Source organism: Danio rerio, chromosome 11, assembly GCF_052040795.2.
Source record: "Danio rerio strain M-AB ecotype USA chromosome 11, GRCz13ab, whole genome shotgun sequence".
Taxonomy (NCBI): Eukaryota; Metazoa; Chordata; class Actinopteri; order Cypriniformes; family Danionidae; genus Danio; species Danio rerio.
The window spans coordinates 14,356,267-14,373,414 of record NC_141031.1 but is presented as its reverse complement, the minus strand read 5'-3'; the positions used below and the strand labels follow the sequence as shown (position 1 = coordinate 14,373,414).

General features: G+C 36.4%; 1 protein-coding gene and 1 long non-coding RNA gene across 3 annotated transcripts in view; one reads left to right on the top strand and one right to left on the bottom strand.

Annotated features, from left to right (window-relative positions):
* LOC147834759 (uncharacterized) overlaps window positions 1–17,148 on the top strand; it is a 436,363-nt gene that overhangs the window by 225,723 nt on the left and 193,492 nt on the right. The window lies entirely within an intron of this gene.
* wdr18 (WD repeat domain 18) overlaps window positions 1–17,148 on the bottom strand; it is a 156,020-nt gene that overhangs the window by 85,202 nt on the left and 53,670 nt on the right. For both annotated transcript variants that reach the window (XR_015501907.1, NM_001005206.1), the window contains 1 exon segment: window positions 10,891–11,034. Coding sequence is in view for 1 of the 2 variants with exons in the window: in NM_001005206.1 (NP_001005206.1) it covers window positions 10,891–11,034 (144 nt within the window). In the remaining variant the exon portion in view is untranslated.

The following is a 17,148-nucleotide window of genomic DNA, read 5'->3' as shown; positions in this document are numbered from 1 at the left end:
ATATGGACAAAAACAACAGCTGGGCTAAAAAATGTGATTTAAGTTCAATTAAAAAAGTTTGATGGTTCAGAATCGGTTCCTTGATTTTAATTGCTAATAATAATTCATCTTTTTTTCCTGTGCACTTTGATCTATAATACTCTCCAAACCTTTTACATTCACAAACAATGACATTACACAGTAAACAAAAGCTAATAATTGAGAAGCATAATAGGGGCACTTTAAACCGCTGCAATTAAGCATGCATAAGCAGCAGTGCTTTCCAGAGCTTTAAGCTAAACAGATGTCTTTAAGGCAGAAAACCTTGACAGGGTTCTACAAGAAAATAAATAAATTGCAGTTTCTCTCACAATATTTTTCTCTGCATGTCTCTTTAGTTTCATTTTCAGTCTTTTGTCTTGAAGTAGGCAAGGCGTTCTAAGCTTTCCTGTCAGAAAACCTTTTTCCTATCTAAATATGACAAATTCAACCCTCGTTCATCACTGACAAGACAGTCTGAATAACAAGGGGAAGGAAACAGAGCTGAGAGAGCACTTTCAACCCTTGTAGCCGGGTGAAGACGTCAATGAAACTGCTGGACTGAGAAGAAAAGGTCAGCAGTACAGTATGAGGTCACAAAAGCATTAGAAATAATGATAGTTGACATGAGTTTTCATCACTGCACAGCATCACCTGCTTTCTTATTAGATAATTTATTTTTGCTATCCACAAATTTACTGACAAGCAACTGTATTTTAGTTCAAAGGAAAAACATCTAAACCAATCAGGCTGCAGAAGACTAAAGGCAACATTTTGGAACATATCAAGCCTCCTAACACTTTTTATATCCCAGCATTTAATTTTACAGTGAAATCAACTTTAGCACAGTATTGAAATTATTAACAACTGTGTAAAAATCACCCTTAGAAGTCAACGAGATTGGAGTCCATCAATGAATAGCCTTTGAACCTCTTGAAAGGTTTTAGAGCGATGAGAAAATAAATAAATCAGGAAACCCTGTAGATTAATAAGGCTGGCTGAGATTTCAGACACGAGAAGCAGAATGAAAAACCAAGAGGCTGAAAAAGCATGTCATTACCAGCTCATTAATGCCCTGATTAATGTTTAAGAATGATGATGAATGCATGTCAACGGATTGGGAGTCATTCGCACTTTGTTTCACCTCAATTTAAAGATACTTAATCTCAATCTCTCGCACACACATCTTAGTTTAAAACATATACATAGGCAAAAAACAATAACAGCAAGACATAATCTTTCCTAAAATACTGCCTTAAGATGTCACATGTTTATTCATAAAAACAGTCTGCCTCAAAGCGTCTCCCACAAGATTTGTGGTTTTTCAAGATGAGCTCAGGAAAACTTAAATTATCATATGGCGAGCACTGCAAGTTAAATCTTATTATTAATACTGACGGGATCATGCTGCCAAGTGCTGGTTCCTTGAAACAATTCAATATTCCTTTGAACTATTAATATTCACTAGCCAAAATGCAAAGATGCACTATATATTGATATTGTTTAATATACAGTAACGGTTAGCCAATATTAGAGAAGTTTTAAATATTGATTGATGTACATAGGCCATTATATTATATTACATTGCACAAGCTTACATCTGTTAAATGCCATGTACAGTCATTTTAGCTGTCATTTTGGCCCAACTCCAATTCTACTCTTAGCCCTTCCTCTTACCCCTACCCCTCATTTTGTGCATTCACGTGAAGGGGTAGTTGTCTCCCAATTCTCTTTGGCTTGAAGCTGTTGGGCCTAAAGGGAACGGACAGATAGCCCTTGAAATGAAGATTTTTCAGAACCACACTCGAAAAGAAGGGGCTGGAAAATTTTCTAGAATACACAACGGCAGCATAGCTGCACATGGAAGTAAGGAGATGCACAAATTAGTAGATTTTATTATTATTAGGAATTTTTATGACAAACCAGCCTATGTTTTAATATATATTTAATATATTATTAATAATATAATATTCATAAGGGCATTGATGTTTTACAGTCATTCTTTAAAAAAAAAAAAACGCTAAATAAAACATTATTAATTCATATTATAACTAAATATCGCTATCTGTAATCCATAATAATAACTACAGTAGCCACACACTTTCACAGTGAACGCGTTTGAAGGCGTGAGACACGGAGCACAGTTGCTCTTGATTCTGGAGGTCATTAATAATATAATAACAATACTACTGAAATGGTAAGGTGTTTTAGAATGAACAAAACAACATTTCAGATCTTTAACAATGTGCTCAGCCTGCTGGTTTATCCATTCGCAAATGTTTTTATTATCACATGATCTCACCTTTTCAAAAAAAAAAAAAACTTGTTTAATGTGCATACTGCAATTTGCTTGGTAAAGGTGTTTCATTTTTCTTATCGAATTAAAGGTTTATCCGACTCAGTTATGCGCATATATTTTTGAGCATTTTCAAAATTCATGCACATTCTGGCGATTTCATCAACCAGTATTACACCACCTTCTTGTGATACCTGTGTCCCGACAATGATGGATAGCTTTATTTTAGCTAGATGTAATGAGTGAGATATCTTTATGCCACCAAAGCAAACTAGTTTGCTCCTGAGTTAGTTGTGGAATAAATATAGGTTAAATATAAGTATACATAACAAAAAGGGCTGAAAGAGATGCATTTAAAGTCATATTTGTAAATTTAATGTATAGAACGTCTAGATTGAAAATGGGACTTTAAACAGTCTATTGATCTGTGTTGCTGTCCTAACTGCAGATGATGTTGGCATGCACTTTATTTGTCAAATGGAGATTTCAGATGTTTACACAGGTGCTAAACTTTTTTTTTTTATGTAAAATTTAATTAATTTTTTTGTGTGTCCTGAAGAACAAGTATTAAATAAAAATGTGAGTGTTTTACTGTGATTGTTTACACTGGACAGCTGATTCACAAAGACATTCATATTATTCACATTCTACTGCTCAGTTCTCTGACATTCTTTTTCTATATAGGTATTTTATTCATGAACATGAAACATTTATGTCTGTCTAATACTCAAATTAAATAAAAAAAAAAAGGCAACGCAATGGCGCAGTAGGTAGTGCTGTCGCCTCACAGCAAGAAGGTCGCTGGTTCGAACCTCGGCTCAGTTGGCGTTTCTGTTTGCATGTTCTCCCTGTGTTCGCGTGGGTTTCCTCCGGGTGCTCCGGTTTCCCCCACATTCCATAGACATGCGGTACAGGTGAATTGGGAAGGCTAAATTGCCCATAGTGTATTCGTGTCTGTGTGTGTGTGGATGTATCCCAGAGATGGGTTGCGGCTGGAAGGGCATCCGCTGCGTAAAAACATGCTAAATAAGTTGGTGGTTCATTCCGCTTCATTCCGACAAGAAAATGAGAAATAAAATAAATCAACAATGCTTTATGGCACTTTATAATCAAACAAAATCATTATAATAGTGTACAGTTGCAAAAATAACACCAAGAAGACTGCTTTAATTTAAAATTTCTAGATTATGAATTTTTTGCATCATTATTAAATAAAAGTTAGTAATAATATCATATTAAAGAAAACCCAGTAGGTGGTGGCAGGACACTTAATCCATTCAAATGGAGAAACTGAACAAAACATTAATGGATCAATAAATAATAAATGATGAAACATCATTACAATTTTTTCATCATTGCATTTATAGACATACCAGGTAATATGAGAAGTATATATATAGCATATCAAAGTAAAAAATACACCAAATATTGAGGAAAAATACTGAATAAATAAGTGAACAGGTTACAAACGTTCCTTTAAAAACAAAAGCTTTTTCCTATTTTTAATAACTTAAATGTTCAAACACAGAAAGCAGCTCAGTATTAAAAGTAAAACATTTGAACAAAACATTCCAGAGAACTCCCATTCCTTCAGAGGTAAACTAAATATACACTGCATTGCCAATAGCGGAAAGTGAAGTGACGTCATTGTGAAAACGATCTATTGAACCCAGTGTGTGACTGCAGGGCATGATGGGATTTTGTAGTTCGGGTAAATGACGGAGATCCGCAAAGGTAACCTATTTGCTGCATTTATACCAGAAAGGGATGAAGTGTCAAGTGTAGGGCTGGACGATATGGCAAAAATTTATATCACAATATATTTCTTAAAGGTGCTGTAGGTGATCTTCCACAATGCTAACAGCTTAGCATAAATCTCCCTCCCCTGTCTTCTAGAGCCATGCCTCCTTAAATACGAGCACAGCAAAAGAACCCTCTCTCATGTTTTAAAAGCGACTAGTGCTTCTCCGGCGGCATGCGAGCCAAACTGAAATGCTATTTCAGAGTAAATATTTAGAGTTGCATGGTTAACAATATAGGGAGAGACTAGGCGGAATAGCGGTATTTACTTGTTTTTTGTTGTTAAACGAATTAAAATCTACATTATCAATGCTGTAAAAGGTCCCTTATGAAACTGAAAATAGTTTTATCAATCTTTCATCTGAAGATTTTAATGGCTGAACAACACTTCTGTGAAGATATAACCCATTTGTGACAACAACATCTAACGTTACATCAGCTTTGCATGAAGCTAAAACAGTTTTAAAACAGAACATTACCTGTCTAAGAAAAATCCTTCAGCCATTGTGTCTTCCTTTCTTCAGCGTGCAAAGGTAACTCCAATATTGATTCAGGTTTTGTAAAAGTTTTGATTCAGCAGGTTTTAACCGATCGCACACGTGCTCTCTCTCGTGAACGCGTGGCGGTTGGCGGAGCTGCATACAAACGGCTGCGCAGTTGTTCAAATCTGCATTTGCTGACAGACAGATTGGGCTACTTATCGGAATTATGAGAGAAGTTGGTCCGACTCTATTTAATTGGATGAACATTTTTTAGTTTTATGCCTTACCCAAATTATAAAAATACATATAAATACATTTAGATCATTTACTTTAATCATTACTATTAGACTGTGAAGAAACTTTCAACCCGCATAACAAAAAATGCTTCTGAAGACAATCACCTACTGCACCTTTAACTTCGGTCGATGCAATATTATTCCGATATTGATTTGGACAATATTAAAAAGCCAGGAAAAAATGTCAAGACTGTACACAATGAATGTCTGTACCCACAAATGTCTGCAAACTGAATTTGCAAAGTCTTTAATAACATCCAGGCTCTTATAATTCTTTGACAATAATAGTCACAATGAATAACATTTCTCATTATGATGCTGATTTGAATGTGCTTGAATGCAAGATATCTGCAATTAAATGTCTGTTACTTTATGAAAAATAAATTGTTGGTTTGCATCAAAAAAAAAATTAAGCATTGCAGTAAAAAATATTTAACACTATTGTTTTTATACGCATGTCAGTTAAATTAATATTTATGCTACAAAACAAACAAAAGACTATAATAAATCATTAAATTCAATGTAGAAATTCAAAAAAAAGAAAAGTCTCGGTTCTATCACTCTTTAAAAGTTTTGGTTTTGCTTCATTTTAAATGCTCAGTCTTGTTATGAGCTGATCTTCATTTTTCTGTCTTTGTGGAATAAAGCAGGCGAGTCAGTCGCACCAATTTACAAGCAGGCAGATTCTCGCGATGACCACCGGCGCAATACTGCTCTTTGTTATGAGCCGCAGCTTCGGTGTAGGCTTCTTTGGCGATGATGTGTACAGTATTAGATTTTACATTTAGTGGACATTTTCGCTGAACACGCAGTGAATGCAACGCATCGAGATTTGGGCACCTTCTCCGAAAAGATCTCAGCTGGCGGACAATTCACCACATGTCATGATTACTCTTTTCTGCTCTATTATTTGTAACTTTAGGTGGGATTTGCAAACCTGTGTACTTTTCTCTCTTCAGCCATTTGCATTTTCCGTGGTCACAAAAGCTCCCTGTCATCTGACAGAGGAAAGCCTTGAGTGATTGACAGGTAATATTAACCAATATAGTGGCAGGGAAGAGCGATTCAGTAGGTTTTTTTTTTTTTTTTTAAATCTAAACCAGTCACACTACACCCATTATTTGCAGTCGCACAAATGCTCCCAAATATTTTATGAGGTCGCATAGATTAAATTTCAGACGCTTATGCGACCAAAATTATCGCAATTTCAAGCCCTGTATATATACAGTTATAGTCAGAATTATTCCGTTCATTTTTTTCCCATTTTATGTTTATTGGAGAGAAGATTTTTTCAACACATTTCTAAGCATAATAGTTTTAATAACTCATTTCTATTAACTGATTTATTTTATCTTTGCCATGATGACAGAAAATAATATTTTACAAGACATTTTCCAAGACACTTTTATACAGCTTAGTGACATTTAAAGGCTTAACTACGTTAATTGGGGTATCTAGGCAGGTTAGGCAGGTGTTTAGAATGGTTTGTTCTGAAGACTATCAAAAAAAATGTATAGCTAATAATTTTGACCTTAAAATGTTTTTTAAAAAATTAAAAACTGCTTTTAGTCTAGCTGTAATAAAACAAATAAGACTTTCTCCAGAAGAAAAAATATTATCAGATATATTGTGAAAATTACCTTGCTCTGTTAAACATAATTTGGTAAATATTTACAAAAGAGAAAAAAATAATAATATCAGAAATAATAGAAATAATAATACCTTTACCTCTGAAGGAATAATTATAATTCTGACTTCAACTGTATATGCAAATTTATATTGAAATACCAGAAATGGGTTTAAAACTTCGTTGTGTTTTATCACCGTTATTGAAAAAAAATCTACCATGATATGTATTGATATCGAATTATTGTCCAGCCCTAGTCAAGCGCAAGTGATTTACATGTTAAATCAATGAAAAACGCAAAAAGACATCCTGTGGCGGTATTCGTGTGAATGATGGGATTAACAAGCAAAATCCACTGATTATCAATGCTTGACATGCTTAACGTTCGTATAGCACAAATTCCTCCAGTTGAAATATCAAAATTTCACCAGACATTCTCGCCGCATTGATCAATCAGGAGCTTTCTCTTCTAGGGGCGTAATTATATGACGTAGCGCCTGTTGTTGATGTCCCAAAGGAAAACTCTCTTGCCTACACCGGACAACAGTTCATCAAACTGGGCTCAACTCAGCCGGAAGCACCACTGAAATATTCCATCATCCAGGTAAAGTTTCTGGAGTAAACTCTCAGAGCTGGGTGCACCTCTGAATGGACCTAGTGAACTCAGACATGGCGCCAAACAAATCAACACTGATTGTCAGCCTTATCAGCCTTTCCAAAGCACATAAACACAGCTATTCTCTCAATAAAATCTGTGTTAGCCATTTAGCAATGAAGCTAGAGTCATCGGGCTGACAGAAGCCCTGTCTATGACATGAAACCGCTTCTATTGTGAAGTGAGTTTGACTCGCGAATTAAGCAAATTTGACGTGCGAATGAAGCGAGTAAACTTAAAATGTTCACGCATCCATTTACACTTGAAAAGCGCAATTTATTTGCATGTTCCACATCTGGTGTGAACACAGCATAACACATAGTAAATATAATACAAGCTTAGATAAACTTAAAAACAAGAAAAACAAAAATCATTGCCATCTCATTAGGAAATGTTGCGGTCAATCAAACGCTGCCTGGGGCATGCATATTAATGTGGATCGTCAAAGTCTGTGGTTCAATAGGCCTGTTATACACTGGGATTTTACACTTACTACATTTACATAAGAACAAGGAAATAACAGTGTTTGAGGCTCAAGATATGTTATTTCCATGTAGTGAACTCTTATTATTCATCTATGCCAAGGTAACTCATGCCTTTATAGCCCCCAATTACAATAAACAGTAATTCTGCTAAATTTATTTTCTGCTCATTTAGGTTCAAACTGAAGATAGCCTTTCAGGTTTGCAACAATATGATCGATAAATTATGACAGTATTCATTGAAAAACAATTACAAAAAACATAATTCCAAAAACCTATGTTCTTGGTAATCTGGCATTTCTATTCATTGAGCTCACCCAGGTCCTGGTGTCTTCTCAAAGCCAAAAGCACCTGCCGGGGAATAACCTACTTGCAATGATCCAGCAGAAAGTACATGGGCTTTAAGTGAAACTGACAACGGCTATGACACCGGCATACGTTTCATCTGAAATTCCCTTTCGGATGAGTCCTGTGGTGTAAAGGTGAAGTGAGGTAGGAATGAGAGAAAGCGCATTCGTTTCACATCCCTTTCTGCCTTCCCGCATCAAGTGCTTTTCTCTAAGATGCCCTGACCTGCGCTGAAATGGACAGCTCACCAAAAAAATAAAAGGAATAACACATACAGAAATCACACACTTCTTCTTTTAGTGCTGAAAACATGGATATGAAGGATGGAATCAGAGGACCACAAAGATCAGCTGTATATATTTTTAGACAGTTTTATAGACAAATAGTATGTAGGTAAATTAAGTATATGCTTTTTAAAGAACTCTGCTCTGCTCAAGAAGCCTGCATTAATTTATATATAAGTATATTTATTATTTAAAATAACTGTGTTCTAAGTTAAAACACTGTAAATCAGGGCTCACAAATTTTTAATCCCTGGTAGCCCTTACTATTACTATTAAATTAAGGCAAAAACAAACACATATATATATATATATATATATATATATATATATATATATATATATATATATATATATATATATATATATTTTTTTTTTTTTTTTTTACAACACATTTCTAAACATAATAGTTTTAATGACTCATTTCTAATAACTGATTTATTTTATCTTTGCTATGGTGACAGTAAATAATATTTGACTAGATATTTTTCAAGACATCAAGACTAGCTTAAAGTGACATGTAAAGGCTTAACTAGGTTAATTAGGTTAACTACGCAGGTTAGGGTAATTAGAATTATCGGAAAAAAATAGCTTGAAGGGGCTAATCATTTTGATCTTAAAATGGTGTTTAAAAAATGTAAAACTGCTTTTCAAGCCGAAATAAATCAAATAAGACTTTCCCCAGAAGAAAAATTATTATCAGACATACTGTGAAAATGTCCTTGCTCTGTAAAACATAATTTGGTAAATATTTAAAAAAGAAAAAAATCTAATTCTGACTACAGCTGTATTTATACAGTTCATCTGGAAAGTATTCATAGCACTTCCGTTTTCCACATTTTTTTCTTATGTTACATAAAATAGATTGGAATAGATTTAAAAAGACAAACACCAATATATAAAGGCCCCAGGGTTGATAGTGCATGACAAAGCGCAAACCAAACATGAAAACCAAGGAACTGTCTAGACCTGTGAGACGGGATTGTCTTAAGGCACAAGGCTGGGGAAGGTTATAGAAAAATGTCTGCTGCTCTGAAAGTTCAAATGAGCACAGTGGCCTCCATCATCTGTAAGTGGAAGATGTTTGAAACCACCAGGACTCTTCCTTGAGCTGGCCAGCCATTTAAGCTGAGTGATCGGGAGAGAAGAGCCTTAGTCAGGCAGGTGATCAATAATCTGATGGTTACTCTGTCTGAGCTCCAGTGTTTTACTGTGGAGAAAGGAGAACCTTACAGAAGGACAATCATCTGTGCAGCAATCCACAAATCAGGCCAGTAGTGGCCAGACAGAGGGCATCTGAAGGACTCTCAGACCATAAGAAACAAAACTCTCTGGTCTGATGAGACTAAAATTGAACTCTTTGGAGTGAATGCCAGGCGTTACGTTTGAAGAAATCCAGGCACCGCTCATCACCAAGCTAATACCATCCCTACAGTGAAGCATGGTGGTGGCAGTGTCAAGTTGTGGGGATGTTTTTCAGCAGCAGGAGCTAGAAGAATAGTCAGGGTAGAGGAAAAGATGAATGCAGCACTGTACAAAGACATCCTGAATAAAAACGTGCTTCAGAGTGCTCATGACCTCAGACTGAGGCGACAGTTCATCTTCCAGCAGAATCATGACCCAAAGCACACCGCCAAAATATCAATGAAGTGGCTTCACAACAACTCAGTGAATGTCATTGAGTGGCCCAGCCAGAGCCCAGACCTAAATTCTATTGAACATCTTTGAAGAGATTCGAAAATGGTACACCGTTGCTTCTCATCCAACCTGATAGACCTTGCGAGGTACTGCAAAGAGAAATGGGCAAAAATCCCCAAAGACAGGTGTGCCAAGCTTGAGGCATCATATTCAATAAGACTTTAGGCTGCAATTGCTGCTAAAGATGCCTCAACAAAGTATTAAGCAAAGGCTGTGAATACTTATGTACATGTGATTTTTCAGTTTTTTTTTTTATTTTTGTCTGCTTTTTAAGTAGTTGGAGCATTTTAATTACTCACCCTCGCCTGGTTCGAATAGTATTCTACCGTGACATATCGCATATGAGATAAATAAGTTCAGTAAGTAATAACCGTTGAGGATCTACTAATGAACCGGTAAAGAATTTTCTATGTCTGCATCACGGTGCATCAAAAAAACTATTAATTTTGACACCGCAAGAAAACAGTGCTCTAAAAAGTGAAAATAATTTCTAAATTCAGTTTTAACTGTACTTTGGATCAAACAAACGCAAGCTTGGTGAACAAAAGAATCTTCATTAAAAACATTACATTATTTAAAACATTTCTTTTCTTTTACTCAAGTACACTGCTGGTCAAAGGAAGACGCGACTGCAAATGACTCTACACTATTTATATCTAATCGCTGCCAAGCAGGAGCCCAGTTAAAATAACTGTTATCTTCCCTGTCTAATGTGGTGAAGATAAGACAGGTGCATTATTGCTTATGAGACCACGACCACGGCTGCTTGTCGATGTACTACGGGCCAATTAAATGTCTCATAAACAACTTCAAAATGGTGACAAAAACTCTATTACAAAGCTCTCATTGGAGCTGCTTTCAGAATAAATGTCATCGATCAGGAAATGCCAGCGTTCAAAGTGCTTACCGTGCTGCAGAGAGAGACTTGAAAAATGTTGCCGTCGCTGCCTCCACAGAACAGAAAATACTCGCAGGGGTCAAAAGTCACTGACATGATGCCAACATCGAAGAGGACAGACAGCAGCATCTCCCCAGAGGATATTTCCCAAACCTATGACATGAGAACAGAGAAAGGCATCAGGTCAATGGCAAATAATGACAGTGAAGATGAAAAAACGTTACAGAAATGGAGATAAATCTAAGAATTATACTATTTGTATTTTAATGGTTATATATTTTAATACATTTAATGGATATATAAATTATACATATATTTTAATTAATATATCAATGTTATGAAGGAATTATATATTTTTATTACACATAGAATAGCAACACCATTTTGAGGGATGTAAATAATAATAACAGTCCTTATGTATTTACTGTTTTACATTTTTTATTTCCATAGTTTCCTAAAGTCCTAAAAGGTCCACATATTGATAAATAATGTAATGATAGCTGTTTTAACATTGAGTTATGATTGATTTTTTTTTTTCTTTTTACAGTTAAGCAATAGTTTGACAACAAGCAGAAAATGTTCATGGGCCAATGATGACATCACATTGAAATGGTCTATTGGTTTGTCTTAGTTTATTCCTTCCTTATTTATTTATATACAGTATATTCCTTTATTCTATAGTTTATTTCCATAGTTTTTCCCATTATTTATTAAAATTTTTTAAAATTTCCATAGCTTTTTATTGATTATTGTTAATTTATTTCCATTTGTTTTTCCCATTTTATTTTAACTAACTAACTTTAACAAAGATGAATAAATACTGTTATAAATGTAAGGTAAAGTAACTGGCCACTTTTTTGAGGACACCTTTCTAACTGCTCTTAACGCAAATTTTTTTAATCAGCCAATAACTTGGTGGCAACTCAGTGCACTTGGGCATGTAGAAATGGTTAGGTGCTGCAGTTCAAACTAAGCATCAGAATGGGGGGAAAATATAATTGTAAAGGTAAGTGACTTTGAACATGGCATGGTTGTTGGTGTCAGACGAGCTAGTCTGAGTATTTCAGCAACCGCTGATCTACTGGGATTTTCACGCATAACGGTCTGAAAAAGAGAAACTATCCAGAGAGTGGCAGTTCAGAGGAGGTCAAAGGAGAATGGCCAGGCTGGTTCCAGCTGATAGAAAGCCAACAGTAACACAAATAGAGGTATACAGAAGACCATCTCTGAACGCACAACACATTGAACCTTGAGGCAGACGGGCTACAGCAGCAGAAGACCACGCCGGGTGCCAATCCTGTCAGCTAAGAACAGGAAACTGAGGCTGCAATTTATACATGCTCACCAAAATTAGACAACAGAAGATAGGAAAAATGTTGCCTGGTCAGATGAGTCTCGATTTCTGCTGCAACATTTAGATTGTAAGGTCCGAATTTGGCATCAACAAAATGAAAGTGTGGATCCATCCTGCCTTGCATCAATGGTTCAGGCTGGTGTTGGTGTTGTAATGGTGTGGGGGATATTTTCTTGGCACACTTTGGGCCCATTAGTACCAATTGAGAATCAGTCTACCTGAGTACTGTTGCTGACCATGTCTAAACCTTTATGCCCACAGTATAACGCTTCCAGTAGGATAATGCGCCATGTCATAAAGCTTGAATCACCTCAGACTGGTTTCTTGAACATGGCCTACACAGCCACCACTACTCAATCCATTAGAGCACCTTTGGGATATAGTGCAACGGGAGATTCGCATCATTGATGTACATCATGGATGTACAAATCTGAAGCAACTGCATGATGCTATCAAGTAAATATAGACAAAAATCTCAAGAAGAATATTTCCAGTACCTAGTTGATTCTATGCCACAAAGGATTAAGGCAGTTCTGAAGGCAAAAGGTTCTCCAACCCGATACTAAGTAAGGTGTACCTAATAAAGTGGCCGGTGAGTGTATTTACTAACTTGAACAAACAATGAACATTAATGCCAATTATTGGACCTTTATTTTAAAGTGGTACCAAATTCTTTAAAAACATTTTATGGTGAATCTTAGTTGACACCCTAATTGAATTGGGACTGAAATGGGAAATTTAGCATAAAGATTAAAAAGTATCAGATATGAACTGTCGGCTTTTGTATTAAAAGCTGTTTTATCATAGAAACCATCAAATATTTAATTTAGAAACAAATCAAATCTTGACCTCCTGGAGAGTCCATGACAAGTCATTATATCGGTATTTGTAAAAAAAAAATTTTTTTTTTAAAAATCATTATTTTGCATCAGATCTCCAGGTGATTTGTATGTCAAAGAAGGCTTTTTCACCAAAAAAGAAGAAAAAATAAACATTAGGATGTTGGCATTGATCAAACTAGAAATAAGCCATGAAAAAAGAAAGCAGACAGAAAAGAATAAAGAGACTGCGATAAGATTGAATACAAAGACTTCTAAGAGATTGTCACTTCAAGTACATCAGGAGTGTGTTCTTCTTCAGGATGATAGAACCCAAGAAGATCTACACAAAATCTATACTTTCTTGTTCCAACTTCCAGGGTAATGGTAAGATTTTTGCCAAAAAGTCTGATGGTTTTTTATTGGTTCAGGGGTGATGCAGTGTTTAAGTCTCGGAGAAAGTGCTGAAGTGGACATTTGACAGCTCAGAAGCTCAACTTTGGAAAGCTCAAGTTCTCTGCAGCGAGTTTGCTGAGCCAACAAGACAAACTTTCAGTCCAAGTCAAAAGTCCATTCTTGCAGAGCTAGTACATAGAGAACAACCATTATTCTCAAATTTACAACTACTTTATAAAATATCTTCAATCAACAGAAATATAAGTCGAAGTGGATGTTTTCTACTTAGTGAGCAGGAACATACTGTATGTCAGCGGTACAAAGTGAATTTACCAGAGGAGCTCCACCGCCGTTCAAGCGTGATTGATGTCCTACAATAAAGAAGACAAACTGACCATAAAATAATTTGGACTGAAAAGGATCAATGCCCATGACCCTGTCATAAAATGTCCAGAGCGAAAAGAAACTGCCCATTACGGCATAGGCACTTTTACAGATTCAGAAAAGATATGCAGAACAAAAACCATAAAATGTTATCTTTCAATAACCGATGTACATTTTTGAGAGTGGAAAAAAGAAAGTAGAGCTATAGAGTGTCTAATATTATTTTTTAAACTGCTAGAAATATACTTTTTTTACCACCCTTTTTGAATCCATTCAGCCAATCTCTGGGTCTGGAGAAATAATTTTTAGTTTAGTTTATAATAGTTTTTTTTCTTCAAGGGGATGGGATGCAAACTGACAGAAATATACAGATATATATACAGATATATACGTCCTATTAGCTCACGAAGTGTATGGCAAAAGCATCACCCAGTGGTCAAAAGCTGTAGGCGCATTTAGCAGATAAAGTGCCGCAGTATTTGTGGTGGCGATAAAAACACATTGAAATGTAAACATGTGTAATTGTTAAATAAAGTTATGTTTACACAGGCGAGGCAGTGGCGCAGTGGGTAGCGATGTCACCTCGCAGCAAGAAGGGCGCCTGTTCGAGCCTCAGCTGGGTCAGTTGGCATTTCCTTGTGGAGTTTGCATGTTCTCCCTGTGTTAGCGTGGGTTTCCTCCGGGTGCTCTGGTTTCCCCAACAAGTTCAAAGACATGCAGTATTAGTGAATAGGGTATGCTAAAATTGACCATAGTGTATGTGTGTGAAAGTGTGTATGGATGTTTCCCAGCAGTGGATTGCAGCTGGAAGGGCATCCGCTGCGTAGAACAAATGCTGGATGAGTCTTTGGTTCATTCCACTGTGGTTGACCCCAGATTATTAAAGGGACTAAGCCGAAAAGAAATGAATGAATGTTTACATATATAATGTGTAATAATGTTACAATACAGAAGTAATCAAAGTATTATGCAGCAACGGTTATCAGCATCAGTCATGATTAAAATCTAAAAATCTGTGCAAGTCCTTATAGGAAACCACAGGCATAAACACATCCTTCAAAACATGCAGGGCAAAGGTCATGTGACGTTCAACAAAATAAACCAACCATTTAATAAATCAGGCTGTCCTGTTTGACCATGCACTGGTCAAAGGTTATGCATTGCAACTGCATGAGCAGTTCGTGGCATAACTAGATCCAGTTTGTCAATGCATGTACACGACAGACATATTTAACCACATCATTAGCTACCCAAAAAATAATCATTCAATGGTGTGACACGGAGACACCTCTCGATCCCTCTTGTGGTAACAAGCCCAGCACTTTTTGTGATGTGACCTCCCCGAATCCCCTCACAGCAGCGGCAGACAAAATAATTCATCTATGAAGACTGACAGGCTGTAATCCACTGTAGCAAATGCTATTGAGCTCATATGACTAATGAACAACAGTGGAGCAAATTAAACATCAAAATGATCAACATGATGGATGGCAATCTTATGGTGACCAATTTGTCCAAAGGCCAGGACACACCAAGCTAATGGTCGGCCATTGGGTAGCGTTGGACTGTCGCTGAGCATCTGTCAGGCTAGCTTGTTTGGGGTGTTCCTCACGTCACCTCTCATTGGGCTCAAGATTAGCATTGTAGAATCACAGTTGGTGAAAGAAAGCATTTTTCAGCAAAAAATCAGAGCGCAAGAACATTAAGTGACAAAACAAAACAAAAGATGAAAGTCAAGTCAGCTGTCATTTTGTCACATTTTTTAAAATATTTTGACACATTTTTTTTTTCATGTATTCAACCATATTTTTGTGATGCTTGAGCTAAAGGATGACTTTACATGTCTGTGTTCTGCTCCATCCTTGAGGTTGAACTCATGCACACAACAGCACAAGTTCTCTTTTACATGATTTCACTGATTTCTAGGTGAAATTGAGCTTTGCAGAGGAACAAATGTGGATTTCAGGAATATGAAATACTTTGATAATTGTATTATATTCATTTTTTCATAACCATTTGAAGAACCATTTGATTAATTGGACAGCTCTACTTTTTACAGCTCAGATTGTGCTACCTTTGTAAAATTTGTAAAATCAAACTTGCAGAGAAATAGCAAGTTGCTGAAAGTCTGGGTATTTTACCGGTGATGAAGGACAAAAACCCAATTGCTTTTCGGTTCCTTAACTGAATGGGTGTTGCAAGTACAGTTTTTTTTTTTTTTTTTGTAACCTAATAACTATGTTACGTTACCCTACTACCGAAAACAAAACCTTGAAGCTTATGATAAAAGCCAGCACACAGACATTGGGCAGTGTTGGACTGTCAGTAAGCCTCTGTCAGGCTAGTTTGTTTGGGGTATTCCTTACGTCTTATTGGGCTCAAGATCGTTTGATTAGCATGTAGAATCACAGTTGGTGAAAAAGAGAGCACTTTGGCTGTTCAGCAACACATCAGAGCAAGAACTAGGGGTGTCAAAATTAATTGTTTTTTTCGGTGCACCGCAATGCAGACGCGGACAATTCGGTATCGGTTCAGTAATAATCAAAACCGGTTATTATGTACTAACGTCATTTATCTCCTATGCGCTGTCGCGAAGGAGGTGAGCGATGGTATTTACAACACTCAGGAGCCAACTCAGGGCCGACCCCTGGCATAGGCAGTATAGGCAAATGCTAAGGTTGCTGTACATCCAGGGGGGCGCCAGAAATGAGCGCGGTTAAGTCGGTTTTGTTTTCGATATTCCTGACACATTCAGTTATAGCGGCAGTAACTTAAAAACCTCTTACCCTAAAAAGATCTAATGCCTCGTTTCCACTGACTGGTACAGTACGGTTCGGGTCGGTACAGGTCACCTTTATCAGGCTTGCGTTTCCACAACAAAGGGTACCCCTTTGGTGAGCGTGGTGTATGACAAGTTTAAGTCGACGTCTTGCTCGCTCTAATAAATGTCTACAGTGAAGCTGTACGGGTCGTTCACATATCATAATGAGCAGCACTTCTCACAAAACAGACACTTTATACACATAAATACTTGTTTATAAATGTTTATTACTAACTTTTCTATGAACATGATTTGATTATAACTGCAGATCAATGACAGTGTGAAATAGGCTACTGTAATGTCTATAATTATATAAATAAATACATAAATGCAACATATATGAACACATACAGCCCCTTACAGTCTCCGATATATCATTAATTACAGAAAAACTACACACATCATACATTTAGTACGTATTTGAGTTCAAAAACACACGCAATATAGCCCACGGTCAGAGCAAACCTCTCATCTGTGTCTGTAATCTTCAGCAG